Source organism: Echiichthys vipera (assembly GCF_963691815.1).
Source record: "Echiichthys vipera genome assembly, chromosome: 17".
Taxonomy (NCBI): domain Eukaryota; kingdom Metazoa; phylum Chordata; class Actinopteri; order Perciformes; family Trachinidae; genus Echiichthys; species Echiichthys vipera.
Genome location: NC_139842.1, coordinates 18024505 through 18041000, shown reverse-complemented (window position 1 = coordinate 18041000; position 16496 = coordinate 18024505). Strand labels below are relative to the sequence as shown.

At 38.7% G+C, this 16496-nt stretch overlaps 1 protein-coding gene across 1 annotated transcript; it reads right to left on the bottom strand.

Moving 5' to 3' along the window:
• Nucleotides 1-75: 75 nt before the first annotated feature.
• On the bottom strand, nucleotides 76-14031 carry rab5c (RAB5C, member RAS oncogene family). The gene is made up of 6 exons (XM_083931035.1): nucleotides 13898-14031; nucleotides 6474-6799; nucleotides 2854-3005; nucleotides 2586-2708; nucleotides 2382-2475; nucleotides 76-1632 (listed from the first exon to the last, which is right to left on the bottom strand). The coding sequence occupies exons 2-6, from the start codon at nucleotides 6637-6639 to the stop codon at nucleotides 1505-1507; spliced, it is 663 nt and encodes a 220-aa protein (XP_083787161.1). The 5' UTR covers nucleotides 6640-6799; nucleotides 13898-14031; the 3' UTR covers nucleotides 76-1504.
• Between the last annotated feature and the right edge of the window lie 2465 nt (nucleotides 14032-16496).

The following is a 16496-nucleotide window of genomic DNA, read 5'->3' as shown; positions in this document are numbered from 1 at the left end:
TATATAGGTTCAATTATTCTATTTTAATCGATTTTGGAATTCAAATTTCTTTCAAACTGACCTTTTATTTTGCAAACGTTCCAGTGGAATCATCATTTGGTGAAATGATTAAACAGGCATACAGAAAATATACCTTCCCCTTGTTTATTGATAAAAAAAAAAAATCTCCTTTCCCCCCGACCCCCCACTTAACAGCAGTGGCTGCTGAGCAGGTACTGTTGTGCTAGTTAGCTGATGCCATAACAGGATGACATTGACATTACAGTTGAAATCCCTCCCTGATATGAAGAGTAAGAACATACAGAGAGAAACGAAAAAGTAAAGGAAGTTGACGATAACATCTCAATTCACAAAGATGATGAGACAGAACCAGTGCATTTAATACCATAGATCTTCAGAAAAAAAAATTGAGACATAAAAAAAAAATAATCCATCACAAAATAATTAAGGTTGACAAAACATAATGTAGAGATTGGGAAGATATTGTTTTGACAATAACTACTGATTGATTATAAACTTGAAAGGTCTGATAAAAATACAGCAATGTTGTCAATACACAGTTGTCATTTTGGTCAAGAAAACAAATCTTGCTTCATGTATTTGTTATTGTACACTGATGATTCAAAAACATTACATTAATGCTAAAATTACTTATGGGTGACAATGTTAATAAAGTTGTATTTACTGTATATGGTTTGATAACATAGATGGATGATTGCAAAACCTTAAAGGCTTTAAAATCACACTGAACAGCCTGTGTCAAAAGAAGTCAAAGTAATAATAATAGTGATAACAATAACAATGTAATAATTCAATCTACACAGCTCTACCAAGAAGGAATTATAGGTTTCATTCCTGTTCTCCTGTTATGAACCTTCTCTCTTAATCTTTTCCAGGAAGCTGACCAGGAACAAGACAGAAAAGTGAAGGACTGCTGCATGCACTTGGAGTTTTAACATAAGACCATGATGGAAAGGTAAGGTGCATGGGAGAGCGGGGGGTGGTAGGGGGTGAAAGGACAGGGCCATGGAGCCCGTTTATATTCCTTCCTGCTGATTTTTTATTTTTTCCCCCTCTACACAAATACAGAAACAAAAGGTGAGCAAGATGGCCCTTTTAAGTGCCATTGGTAATGGCTGATCTTTTTTCCTTCTTCCATGAATGGGACTTTCGTTTTTTTTTCCCCCTAAGGTGACGTCAAGTGTCCATCATCAATAGAGAGGTCATGGATCGGCAAGTCCTGGGGTTAAAACATGATTCTGTAAATAAGCCTGTGGGTTGATTTCTTGGTTTGTTGGTTGGTTCAACCGCCAGAGGGGTCTGGCAGCTTACTGGCCAGTGGACTCATTTGCCAAAACAGTTAATTGGTGCTTTGCTGCTCATTGGGGGGTTGGTCCGACCATGGTTTGGTTTGACCGATTGGGCATTGTTTGACAGCGGGCTAATATCTGGTCTTGTTGATCGAAGCTGTAGGTTGGTTGGATCAGCCGACTCGTTGTGCTTGTTAGTTCCCGCCCCCGCAGCACTGGCCACTTCTGCCCTGCGGTGCAGCTTCCTGCAGGTCCACGCCGCCTCTGGTTCGTCCACCAGCGCTAGCTCCACCCTGAGGCTCGTTCTTGGGAAGCTTCTTGGCTGTTTTTGGGTTGAAAGCACAATCAATTCATTTCTGCACGACGGTGACATGGCAGTCAGGCTGTAAAATGATGACCCATTTTTCTGTCTCGCTATAGTTTTGTCTATGAAACATAAGAAAATCGTAAAAGAGTGTTGTTTTATCTGACCAACAAAACCAAAAGAAATCCAATTTACGGTAAAACAGGAAAAAACAGCTCATGTTTGAAAATGTTGAACCAATAAAAGGTACCATATTGTGCTAATTTTCAGGTCCATACTTGCAATTGTATGTTTGTATGCTTTAATGTTCAACGTTGTTATATAACAAATTATTTTTCTCATAATGTCCGTCTGAATATACCTGTATTCACCCTTGAAACACTCCGTTGTAGCGCCCGTCTCTTTAAGCCCTCCTCCCAAAAAAACCCAATATTCTCTGATTGATCAGCGTTTCTGGGTCTACCGAATATGTGCTCTACGCGTCTCTGCGCGTCATTAGAGTCCTGGAATTACTGTAGAGACACTTTCTGCCAATATATACTACAGTTGTGACATCACAACCGTACAGAGGTCCTGACTGCTCGTTTAAAAAGGCAGTTTCTGAAAAAAGGATTTCACTGTAGATCACAGTATTTTTATAGCAACTCCAACTGCTTTATAACTTAAAAAAACCTGGTGTCTCATGATATGGGACCAGATTTACTTTCTGTTGAGAACAGACATTAACTAATTGTTGCAGGTTTACAGAACAGTAAAATGTGTCTTACCTATAGCCATAAAAATCTCATTGACATTCATAGCAGTCTTGGCTGAAGTCTCCATAAAGAGCAAACTATTGTCATCTGCGTATGCTTGTGCTTCCTGAAGAAAGAAATACAACGCAGAGATATTAACGGCTTATATTCATTTACTCAAGAATGTCATTAAAGAATTGTAACCTGCAAAACCAGACTGTCGAAATCCCCATTTACCTGGAAATCTATGGCTCTCTTGTTGGCCAGATCTGCTTTGTTTCCTGCCAGTGCAATAACAATATTTGGGCTGGCTTGTCGCTGGAGCTCCTTCACCCAGTTCTTTGCACGTGTAAATGTATCCTTTGGGAGGGGGGAAACACATTGTACATGTTACATATGACTGTCAAATTAAACAGAGCAAAGGTCTACAGCTGTCTCTTGAATTGAGCAATCATCAACCAACACTTTAAGACAAGTATCAGCAAACAAATGACCTAAGTCTTACTGTGTTGGTGATATCGTAGACCACGATGGCAGCCTGAGCGCCCCTGTAGTACATGGGTGCCAGGCTGTGATATCGTTCCTGTCCTGCAGTGTCCCAGATCTCAAACTTGACTGTTGTATCATCCAGACATACAGTCTGTGTGAGGAAGGCAGCTGGAATGAAAAAGAAAATACTCATTAGAAACAATATCAGAGAAAATGGCTGAAGTGTTATCTACAGGGCTGAGGTCTAATATTTAAACTTCAAAATGTAGTGATTTAGACCATGATCTAGGTCCCTTTAAAGTCCAGTAGTAAGGACCCGTTGCAGCCATTGCTTGATTGCTTATCAGATGTAAAAACTTGGATGGACATACACTTTCTCAACCTTAATGAAAAAAAAAAGGGATTATTATGTTTGGGCAGAATGTTCAGGTTTTTACTGTAGGTTTTCAGGGCCCACTTACTCCCAACTCCCGCACTCATGTCAAGAACCTTGGAGTAACACTAGATGGTGCTTTTACATTTGACAGGAAGGTTAGTTCTGTCGTCAAAACAAGTTTCTTCCAGCTTTGACTCTTAGCCAAGATTAAGGCCTATCTTCCCCTCAAAGATCTAGAGAGAGTGATCCATGCCTTTATTTCTTCACGGCTGGATTACTGTAACTCTCTGTATGTTGGTGTCGACCAGTCGTTGCTTCGTCGACTGCAGCCGCTCGTCTCCTGACTGGTAAAAGAAAGCTCGACCACATTACACCAGTCTTGGCCTCGCTTCACTGGCTCCCTGTCCGCTTCAGGAGTGATTTTAAACTGTTATTTGTTTTTAAAGCTCTAAATGGACTGGCACCCCTTAACTGAACTTTTACACTGTCACACTCCCCAGGACCAGACTGAAAACCAGAGGGGACCGAGCCTTGGCGGCAGCTGCCCCTGGGCTCTGGAATAGCCTGCCCTGGCACATTAGATCAGCCCACAGCCTAGAGGTTTTTAAGTCCTTACTGAAGACCCACCTGTTCTCCATGGCTTTGAATTCAGGCTGAGCATGACATCCGTCTACTTTGGTTGAGCGTTGGTCGTTTAAAATGTGCTCTATTAATAAAGTTTGATTTGATATGATTTGATGATGAAACACGGACAAACGTTACAGCACTATTAAGAAAACATGCCGGAAGAGAAAACGATACAGCGCCATGGAAATGGCGCTGTATCGTTTTGTAAATACAAAAGAGAAAAAATATCATGTGTACAGTAAAAACATACTGTAGCACATAACTAGCACTGTAGGCACAACTGCATATGACTCGCTTACTCAGCAGACTGTCACATGACAGAAGAAACGGAGCGCTCACTTGCACAGACTTTAAAGCTTTGTAATCTTTGACCAGGAATGCAGCTGACTACAAGGTTCAGTAGAATAGAAAACATGCTGACTCGTGAGTCTTTGATGAGCGTAAGCACTGAGCATCCGGTCCCCACATCCTACAGCCACATTACTCAGAAGATGTAGGAATCATGGAGAAATGTTGCTTCAGCATAACACTACAAAGCAATTCAACTCAATTCAATTCAATTTTATTTATAGTGTAAAATCATAACAAAAGTTATCTCAGGACACTTTACAGAGTAGGTATAGACCATACTCTATGACTTATTTATGATTTACATAGACCCAACAATTCCTCCGTAGGCAACGAAAACCTTCCCTATAACAGACAGGAACGTCAGACAGACCCAGCTCTATGAAGGACGGCCATCTGTCTTGACCGGTCGGGGAGGAAGAAAAGGAGAGAGAAAGAGAGAAAAGACGGACAGATGGACAGAGACAGACACACTTCCAGAATCAGTGAAACAAAAATAATTTCTTTTGATAGTTAATGTATTCTTAGTAGATTTACTCCAGATCTCACAGTATTCCAGCTTAAGACTACTAGTGAAGTGAGTAGTCAAATAATAATGACAATAAATTGATAATTTATCACTTTTCAATTGAAAAATGGCAATCATTAACTTGTTCCAGCTGTGCTCAATTCACTTTTTTTTGGTTTCCCCTGTGGATAGTACTACATTAGTGTGGATGTGATGTGATAGCTGATTGCCATACAGATGCAGAGTGAAACTACTTTGACATTATCTTCACACTCGCGTCATCCTTTCATGGGGAGGTTTTGCAAGCTGTCTTCTTTTTAAATTCAGGTCAAGTGAATAAAAAAATCTTTGGGGTTGTAATTGACAGTAGCTTGGCCATTTTAAAATGGAAGGTTTCTGCAGGAGGCCCCGTGTCGTGCTAGTAGCGGATCTCTCTGACCAATCAGAGGTCTGAAGTGTTTTAACGCGACCTTTTAGTATTGGCTCAGCCTACCCCGACCGAGATGATACATAAAAAAATACTAGGCAGTGGAAAAAAAACAATTACTAACACAAGGCAAGCAACTTGAAGAGGTCATCTTGGGCTCTGTAATCAGCAGATTAATAGATAATGAAAATAACAGTTGCAGCTCTATCTACCAGGGATGCTAATTATAAGCAAGTTAACCTTAAAATAAGACTGCCCAGATTACCTGACCTCAGGTTTTTATGCAAGAGTATGAGTTTATGTTCATGGTCAAACCTCTGTTAAACTCAGCACATAGAATAATAGAGCACGTTGTCATTTGCAGCAAGAAGCTGAAGGATTCAGAGTGCTGAGGCTGAGTGGAGGCCAGTGGGAAAGTTGCAAAGTTGAGAACATTTACAGGCTTAAGTAAAGTTAATAAAATAATGAACAACAAGCCCAGTCTCAGGAGTCAGCAGAGTGGAAACCTGCCATTTGTGTTTTTTCATCTGTACTGAGGATTTGCACTTAACATCCAGGTTAGATGTTTACTTCTGTAGCCCTCGAGCTGTAGTCACCACTACACAAAAAGAACAAATTTAACCCCAACACTTTGCAAAATTATAATATTCTTGCTTTCAGGCGTAACAGCACTCCTTCAGCAGCTTCACTGATCTACATGAGGTCCAGGAAATCCTCATTGTTGTCTCAATTCCTTCCTGTTTCAAATAACCTCACTCCTCTGCTGCCTCAGAACTGGTATTTGCAGAGTGCAATCTGTCCATTTTCAGCTCTTTGTCGTCCAAAAATATTTAGAAATGTAATTTGTTTCTACAAAATCAATAGATGTGTCTGCCATGTGTGAGGAGCTTGGAGGCTCATGGGAGGAGAGTGAGGTAATCACTTGCAAAGAACTGGTTCTGCCACTCATTCTCCTGCACAGACTCTGACAACAGAAATGATTAAGACCGGCAAGCAGGCAAGAAGTTCCTCTGCACTGGCAGGGACATGTTTTTTTCTGCTGCAGCAGTTATGTTATGTCCACTGATGTGTTGAAAATGTTATGAGAGTGTACAAAATGACAAGAAAATAGAGATTGTGTACAGCAACATGATGCATTCATTATAATTCATGTTGCTAATAATTATGTTATTGTTTAGGTTTAACATGCAAATCCATGCAAATTCTTTGATAAAAACTTTAAATAATTTCAGTATTAGTATTAATATTGAGTATTTTGTTTAATCCCTCTTAGCTATAATTTGCAGTTATGAGGACATTAAAGCATGACAGAGAGCAGATACAATTCTGGGAATCAAACAAAACCCTCACCTCCGATGGTGCTCTCCTGGTACTCGTGGAACTGGCCTTTTACAAAGCGCAGCACCAAGCTGGACTTTCCCACCGCTGATTCCCCCAACAACACTAGCTTAAACTGGCAGATCTTGTTGCTTGCTGCAGTGCCATTGGTCCGTGCTGGTCCGCCTCGCCCTGCCATAGTGCAATGTTGAAAATCTGGAGAAGAAAGACCAAGCCGGGAGAAGAGGGAGGAAGTCTGGTTGGCTTTAGGCCTGGGCTTGGTGCGGGGGGGCTGGTGAGGCTGAGCTAGTTCAGGTGGGTAGATGAGCCAGAGGAAGAGGAAACCTCACCAGTGGGAGCTGGAAAACACAACATATTCAGTATGTTAGTATATAAGTCTTATATTTTTAAACAGAAAACAGAGTTTCCATTCAAATAACCATGTTATCTGCTGAGTATCACGGTTGATTAAAGGTTCGATATTGTAAAAAGTAAGATTTCCATGTCTTTTTTTATTATAAAGCAGATCACGGCGCTCTACAAATACTGTGAAAGTATCAAAATGTTCATCATGTTACAACCGCTACAGTGCCATTACAGTAATTCCCCGGCTGCAATGACGATGGAGAGACGCCGACAGCGCAGATGCAGAAGACCCAGAAACACTGAACAAGATTAATTCCTTGTTCCTGCTGGCAGCTGCCAATAAAAGACTGAATCAAGTAAAATATAGTGAAACTAAAATAACTCTGCATTTAAGTCTTTGTTTTTAGCCAAGATTACCATCAGACATTTTATAGTTTAAGTTGTTTACACAGAAACATGCATCACACGGGGGCTGGGCTTTCAGATAAAGAGTATATTATTTAACCATGTTTAGTATAAACAAGTGTTGGAGGAGGACACTTCTAACTGTGTCCTCTCTCATGCTCCCACATGTCCATGGTGCACTATACACAATAGAATGGATTTCTTACTTTTGCTTTACTTCAGCATAACTACCTACAAAGAATACACAGAATGTATACGCATATTTTTAAGTAAATAAATATATATACAGCACGAACATACATACAACTATAAAGCAAATAAAAAGCTGGATCAGGAGAATTGATGGTGCAAATGTACAGAAACAGGTTTACGTTAAACAAATATAAAACAAAAATAAATTAGTATAAAGTCTTGTCCAAACACCCCCCGAAAAGCATAAAGACATCTCTTAACAAATTTGGCCACAGCTTGATGTCAGGGCTAAAACGTGTTAAGATCTTTGTGGCTGTTTACATGTCGCAACACTAAAACCAAATAACGAAGCATTAATAATAATCAGCAAATCAAAAAATAGCTGTTGTTTTTTTCAACTTCTGTTGACCACATTTTTTCAACAAGGACCAAGGGGCATTAATAAAATGTTCAATATATTTTGACTCAGTCTTGTTGTGGATTTCAGGCAGCTTACAATCGATACTAACAGGAACCTGCAACACCATGGTTGCTTTAAAGGTCCTGTATTGTAAAAAGTTTTAGGTTTTTATATAAAAGCAGGTCGAGGTCATAATGCTTAATCCACACAGCCCAAAAACAGAAACTGTGCCTTTAATGGAGCCATCAGGACTTTTGTACAATTGTGAAGTCACAACTACACTATGTATAGTTAGAAAGTACCACTACAGTGACTCCAATGGCAGTGCAGAGATGCAGAGAGCGCAGAAGGCCCGCTAACATAGACCAATCAGACCAGACTGGGCTTTTTCGGGTAAGGGTCTTAAGGAGACAGGCCCTAAAATGGAGCGTTCAGAGGGATATTTAGAACGACAGTATAGGAAAAAGAAAGTGATTTTTGAACATTAAACCATTTAAACATCTTCTAGTATAAGCCCAACATACAAATATAAACCTGAGCCAGGAGCATAATATAGGACCTTTAAAGTTGTTCATCAAATTCTTAAATCCAGCCTAATTTTGCCAAAATAAGTCACACAACTTTACGTGACAACAGCATACAAAGACAGTTAAAATGAGTCATCCATTTATTCCCTTGACTTTGGCCTGCTTTGCATGTATGAAACGTTGCCTAATCTTTTTTCAGTTGGTTTATACACATGAGGTCAACCAGCTTCTGCTTGGTCAAAAGACAGGAAATACAACTCAGCTCAAAGCAGGAAGTGAAGATTGCAGAAGACATTTTACTGCTGAGCACATTAAAACTCAGGATAGCCTCAGCTTTGTCACTGGGACAACTTAATGCAGAAAAACAATGCATACTGAAGAGAAGAAGAATGTTAAACCATTCCTGAGTGAGAGGGGAAACTTCAAACATGAAGTAAAGATGTCACTACCGATAGTCTTTAGAGTTTGGTTTTGGTTTTGTTTTTTTCTGTGCTTGTTGCTGAGCCGGAGTTAAGCTTCAGCATGTGACAGGAGATCATGGCTTTGTCCATAAAATATTCAGAACTGGCATGCTTCATTTGACAGAGTACCAACCATGCACATAGGTTAAATATATATGAACTTATTTCTGCTGCTTCTATCATTGTGTTTTGCAGCATTAGTTTAATTTGGGAAATAACTGTCACAGAGCATCATGGCATATAAAAGCATACTTTTTTTTAGTGTTTTCGCCTTTAACTTAAAAATAAGTTGTCTCTACACATGCTATGATGAATTTCAGCATGTTACCAAACCTGTTTACTTTTGATATAGATTATAAAAAGGCTGCATGGTAGTAGTACTACTGTATCCAACTACAGCAGAAATCAGCTGAGCACTTAAGGTCTCACTGGACTCTTTAATGAGCACACACACGCACACACATAAACTCACACTATCACATGGTCTGAAAGAGCAGGGGGTATCCTACACGGCAGCAGCAGTTTGCAGAAGGAATAAAGGCATTCTGTTCGCTGGGTCAAACAGTCGGCCTGTAGTAATTTGATTGCAAGCAGCAGAGATGAGCTTTCACCTGTCCACAGAAAGAGTAGCTTATATGAAGCGATGCAGAGTGTCCCGGACTGAAGATTTGTTTTTGCCACCAATAGAAACTAAAAATAGGAAGATAAACAACTATTATATCTAATTCTATACACACAGTCTAACTGAACAGTAACATCAATAGTAGAAGTGGCTGTCTCGCTTGCAATCAGAGGCTCTTTGTTGCACCGAGACAGACCTGCACACATCTCAAGCAGCATGCGCCAGATGCTTTGATGGCATTCCTAATGGGCTCTGAAGACCTCCACAGGGAAGTGGGTCACAGAGAGAGACAGTGGCACATGGGTCAGCGCAAGAGGGAGGAGGAAACAGCAAACAAGAGGGAGAGCCTGTGAAATATTCATCGTGGCCTCCTGTATGCTCTGCTGCCAGCGTGAGAGCCAAGCGCCTGGCAGGAATTACAAAGCATTGAACACCTTAATATGAGAATGGGTGCACAAATTAAACACTTGTATAGACACACAACATAATTTATGGTAGTGTTACTCAAATTCAAAATCTGTACCAAAACAACTGCGACAAAAATGACTCATTAAAACAGTAATAAAGTGACGTAATACTTTTCAGTAATGAATGAAAGTTAATTCTCAAACATGCATTGCACTGCTACACTTCAACATAACTATTAGTTCAGAGTTCTAGTCAACACTTTCCTTGAATGATTTTATGACTCCCCGCCATTAAAAAAAGAAGTTTGTTGTTTGTTGTATAGTCTGAAACTGGTCTGGTTTAAATACTGAGGCTAGACAAAGTTTGGATTCTTCTCTTCATCCTCAGCATCGACATGGATGTTCATATGCAGTTTCAAACCAACAGCATAAATTTAGAGGCCTCTTTTTTTTTTTTTTTAATAATTGGATATTTTTTCCATTGTAGGCCATGCAATTTAAACTATATTACAGGATAAGTTCTTTGTAAGGAACTTAGATATTGATTACAGAGAATAAACATATACTTTGGAGTATACTTAACAGTGTGCCAAGATGTAATGAAAGAAAAGCTGAACCCAGTCACACATTCCATTCAAGTAGAAGTCAAACAACCGTTGCTGCCGGTATCACTATACCAGTTTCAAGAACACAAGCAGGGACTTGTGTTGTTCAAATTATTTTAGGGTGGGGTCCTGGAAGAACTGGTGGTGTCTGATATGAGGGGCTGCACAATCATCCTTCTTCTGTCAATGTCTATTATGCCAAATGACTAATAGCAAATTTCCAGGTACAGGGACGCCATGTAGGCTATCCAAGACCATCGCATTATTGGAAAATGCTTTCATATGTAACATTTTGCCCCAAGACACACAAAAAAACAGACCAATCCTTGAGATTTCTAATGAAACAGGAAAAGCTCCTGGTCCAAGGTAAGCCATTCAACAGTTCAGGTTTCTAATAAAGAATGGCTTTGGGCAGAAACAGTGAATGGGAAAGTTGGGACATAACAGGAAAGGCAAACATATTACTCATCACTAGTAGTTAGCAGTGCGAATAGGAAATAACAGGCACTTCCTTTTCTCGTGACTTATGTGTGAAACGCTCTGTACCCAAACAGAGAAATATAGCTAAAGTTATCCATAGGCCCAGTCAAAGATGCACCCGCCTGTGAAATCACAGTCAAAAATTCAAAACTAATCAATAAGTTTGAAAATAATTACTAACTGAAAAATAGTATTTATTAACTGAAAAATAAATAAGGCACCAAGTTACGCAACTGCTTACCATATTAGAGAAGTGTTACATAGGCTGAGTCTTGCACAGTTTTTCTAATCATGGCATAAAGAGGCATCCTTTCTGGTTTAGGCCTAGTTGATGGCAGCTCACCAACGCTGGCCCCGACACAATTTTAGAGGGGAAACTTGACTGATTATCTTTTACTTTTATACGTCAACCGGTTCTAACTGAACATAGAAAGTGTTAAATAAATAAAATAAATGGTTGAATTATCATTTTGCTAAGTATCGCTGGTCAATTGCTGACCATTTAAATAAAATAATAAAGAAATATTAAATAAATAGCTAAATAGAACTGTATGCTCATTATAAGGCAATTGCTTATCATTTACATTAAAAAATAGCTACATGTCACTATATCAAAATCGCCCCATGTGTCACTTTCTGAATTATATGTTCTGTATAAAAAGAGTTCATATTGACACATATTTGAAAACATTTACGCCAATAGCCTAGATACAGATATGTCTGTGGTGGCCCGATATTGGCTAATAAATCCATTTGACCATAATACACTTTAAGGAACAAAACACATTAAGCAGGCTCTACTTGTCAGTTCAATAGTATTGACCAACAACTTTAGACAGTGTTGAAATATAACTAGAGTAAAAGAAGGGATAAGTGTCCTTAATGAACCCAAACCCAAATATCATGTATTGTTTATGTTTGGGGACAGATTCAAAGTTCTTCTTTCAGGGCCGGTGTGTCAAGATACTTCATCACTTTAGAAGGACAAGGTCCATACGCCATAAACATAAGATGAGCTCAAGCAAGTAACTGTAAATCCCATCTCTGTCTCAAAAAGGTCCAGTCCCTGTTCGCTTAATTCAGACATAAACAGGAGCTACGAAGACACCGTCATGCGTGTGTTAATGTATTTGATGTTAAATGAAAGGGCACATGCAGACACAATAACCTCAACAATGTGAACTGGCAGGAAAACACCACAAAGGCTGTCAGCAGTAATGACATCTTTATGACACTTCATGTGCGAAAGTACAAGCTTGCTGGCATTTACTGGCCTGAGCGTAAGGAACTGTGACCCCTATTAACTACCTCAGATGAGTCCCTAAAGCTTCACGTCAACCTTGTAAATTGATGTAGTATAAAAATGCATCTGATATTACAAACATAGGAACATTTCAAAAGAGACAAATAAGGTGTCAAACAACCTAAAAAGGTGCGTATGTGAGTTGAGGCTAACAACAATTATTAGCTACTTGACGAGCTCTAGTGCATGCTACCAATGTTATCATGTATAGTTACAATTACAAGTACAAGTTACTAAGTAAAAGATGTTTACTTCTGTCTGGCTGTGACTAACTTTAGCTCTAGAAGAGAGGGGGGTTAGTAGCTCAGTCCATTGGGGGCTTGGAACCATAGGTTCAATGGTTTGAGTCCCTGCATGGAGCGTGTACTCGTTGCTGGAGAGATGACAGTTCATCTCCTTGAGTAAGGCACCGAACCCCCAACTGCTTGGCGTGCCTGTCCCTGGGCTGCCCCCTCACATTCATTTCATGTATGTAGGTCCTGTGCATGTGTGTGTAACATGAATAAAAGAGTGAAAAAAATGAATTTCCCCTTGCAGGATAAATAAAGTTATTATTAAGCTGACTTTTATCGTAGTAGACAGGTTCGCTGTTTTTACACTATCTGCATGCGTTAAAAAAGGTACGTAGCTATGATGGACTGTGAGGGCAAGATATAGGTGACATCTATGACAAGTGATTTAAACATTTAATAGCTAGACTGGATATGTATTGCAGATATCCGTCATTCAACTCTTCCTAGTGAGAAAGAACATATCTGAAATGGGAGTTTTCCCCAGGAAGAATTACATTACTACAGAGATCCAGAATGTTTATTGTAAATATCTAAAATGTAATTGTGGACAGCTAGAATTGAAAGCCCAATACGCATGAATAGCAAAAGTGACGTAATTTGTACTAGTGCTAACTGAAATGACAATTGTAGATAGAAGGAATGTCGATTTGGATATATAAAATTATCATTCTGACTAGTAATAATTCAATTCCAGCAAGGAAAAACTGTATTATGGATTTATAAAGTGTTAGAGATAGGAGTGTGATGCTATTAAAAGTCAAAACCGTTTGCCATGAGACGTCAAAATAAAGCGACCGCTATCAATCTCTTAGCGTCAGATAGCACAACACCGTTTGGCAACGTCAGTAACAGTTTGCCAACTTACTAACTAACGTCAAGCAGCTAACGTCAAATGTCGTCTTTATCATTTTCTTAGCATTAGCACTAGATTTCTGGCGTGAACTGTCGACAAAAAAACTCAATGTCTAACTCTGGGAATTACATATTAGTGCCGTTGGGCTAGGTGGGTTAGCGGCTAACGTTACAGCCAAAAACGTCATTCAGACAACTTTCCTTTTTTTCTGTCCCCCATATCGTCAGCTGTTTGACATTTGACACACCTGCGCGGACTCATACTTGTTATTGTGTCTGCAGCTGGCAAAAACATTTGTCATATGCTTCTTATCGTTGCTATTTTGGAAACTGTTATGTGGTCTATAAACTCGTAACGTTAGCCTCTCTTGATCCTGTCTGATGGACAATTCGACTGAACCCGGTCTCGGCTGATCGGTTGACCAAAAATGTGACAGAAGGTGCGTTAAACACGGTAAACAGCTCGTCGAGAAACAAGTCCCAAACGCGTAAAGTGTTTGTTTTTTTTACCCCATATTCTTCGATTTCAAGTAGTTTGACTTACAGCACTTCTTCTTCTTCTTTTTCTTTCGCTGGTCTCATCGGCAGCGGCTGTCTTCTTCTTCTTCTTTTTCTTATTTTCTTCTTCTTCTTCTTCTGAGGCTCTGGCCTTCCCTTCCGGTTAATGATTTTTTTCCGGGAACGTCCTACTTTTTTGTCAGCGGCTGTGTTGACCAATGACAACAGCAGTCTACACAAGACGCCGCTTACATGTATGGAGGACAAAACGTGACTTAAGTCGCAATAAATAAATAAATACAAGCATTAATACATGTATAAATAAATAAATTAATATATAAATGCATGAATAAATGGGATTCTTGTAGGTGAACAAGAATGTAGTAATAAATTAAAATATTTTTTATTTATTCTTTTGTTTATTTATTTATTCCTGTATTTATTCATTTATTTATTAAGACTTAAAGGTTGAATATGTATAATCTGTATTAAAAGCTATATATTAATTTTTTTTTAAAACACGCCCATGGGGGGCGTTTAGAGGAGTGCAGAATCAAAGTATTGCTTTTCCATTAAAAAAAATATATTTAGTCTGAATTAATATGTTAATTTTCTTTTGACCGGTTGGACAATGATATCCTGTCGCGTTCTGTTTACATTGTATCAGCCAATAGCGGCCGCCATTGCGGGTGGCCAGGGTTGGCTGTTGTTCGGTGTGGCTACTGTAAGCTGGCACTGGGTGAAATGGAGTTTGCCAATCCTGCAGCCGCGTTATTTGACCCAGCAGCTAAGTGACCGGGGACGGGCAAAAACCAGAGTCATTAAGGGCCAAGCATTCACTTCGATGGACTGAGATAAATGAGTTCAACGGTATCAAAACGCACGCCGAAACTAACTTTCATGTTTACTTAGCTGTAACGTCTAACGGTAACTGTCAGTCAAACTCCTCTAATACTTCTTCTTATGGTGTGATTTACCGGAGGGGATTTGGTTCAAACAGGCTCAAACAGACTCTGGTCTCCTGTAGACTGCTGGGCCGGGGCCAATGAACCTGGCAACCCTGCTATGATCTTGAGACACTAGTTGGTGGTGTTCTGCTCATTCTCCATATTCAACCTTTAAGTCATGTTTAGTCCTCCATACACACAGGCGGGGCCTATACAAAAGTATATGTAAAATGTTGTAAAATTGCAAAAGCCCTACATCTGAAGGAATATATATGTACCATGTTTTTTTGACTGACCTGTTGTATTTTGACTGATTTTAATTCTAGTATTTCATTTTATTTATTATCATTAAGCTTTGTCTAGTTTAAAAAAAAAATGTATTTACACCATCTGTTATCGATGTCACTTGCGTAGTTGTTTATATTGTATATAACTTGTATTATCTTGAATGTAATGTATGCCTTTTTTTGCAATTGAAAAATGAAAAAAACTTCAAATTTAAAAAAAGTTTACAGGCAAGGCATATAGGACCTTTTTTTTAGTCACTTAATTTCAAATTTACTAATTTTACCAAGTCATTATCTATATGCTGTGAATGCTATTTTATTTATATTTATTTAATTTTGAGGCATTTTTACTGTTATATTATTATGTGTGTGGGGTATACTATCTGCGGGGGAATCCTCCCCCAAAGTTATGTGATGGTTGGAACCGAAATGGTTCTTTTAAATGACTCTTTGGTAAAAACAAAGGGAACCGAGCCATGTTCAAAAATTGTGATGTTAAAGTATTACTGATTGGTTTACATGCTTAGATTATTAATACAATATAATGCGTTATTAATACAAAATATAAATAAAACCATTCATTATTACACAATTAGGTTTTATATTCAAATAGCTCCATCGTTTCCAGCTGCGACATCGAAGTGATGTAGCCTATACATTAATGCATCAGTAATTGTAATCCAATGATATAATATATATGATTCTGTGATATAAACCAGAGAAAAAGATCAGACTGAAGGAATAACTCTAAATCTTTTACAGAATTAAACAAACATTTCCAAAAAAGTAACAGTTACAATTACACAAACATTTTTAATCATGTTTTGAGTCTGAAAAATAATCACACTGGCAAGATGAACCAATTAAGCATGCGGCATAATGCAGATAATAAAGTGATAATGTAGATGTCAGAATGTCAGACTTTCCGACAGTCTTTATAATCATGTTTAACATTGTGATACAGGGGATGTTCTTGCCTGATATTCATACATAATAGCTGTTGAAGGAGTTGTTGAAAGTTGAAATCCTGTATAGTTCTGCACAGCTGTGATTTGTTTCAAAAAGTGGTTCAGGTTTGTTCATCTGTGCCTTATGTGAAGTAATGACCACCTTTTGTTGTGACCACTTGTTACCACTGAGTGGTGCTGCATCATAACTCGCGTCTAAGCCTGGCCATATTCAATTGAGATAATCACGTGATGACAGCAGTGCAAATACAGTAAATCTCCTTTGTGCCAGTGCTTTTAAGTGTACCTGAGAACTTATTTTTATGAACATCTAAATCATCCCCACTTGAATGCTAAAGAGAAAGTGCATGGTGCATGTCTTGGTGGATATTAATGGATTGACCATACAACAATTATTTAGCAAATAATGCATTATGATATTAAAAATGAGCACAATCCTTTAT

Coding starts and splice junctions, on each gene's coding strand:
- rab5c (XM_083931035.1), bottom strand. CDS start 6,639: ATGGCAGGGCGAGGCGGACCAGCACGGACCAATGGCACTGCAGCAAGC. Junction 2,709..2,853: donor TCTACGATATCACCAACACA/GTAAGACTTAGG, acceptor CCCCTCCCAAAG/GATACATTTACACGTGCAAA. Junction 1,633..2,381: donor TGAGATTTTTATGGCTATAG/GTAAGACACATT, acceptor ACCCAAAAACAG/CCAAGAAGCTTCCCAAGAAC.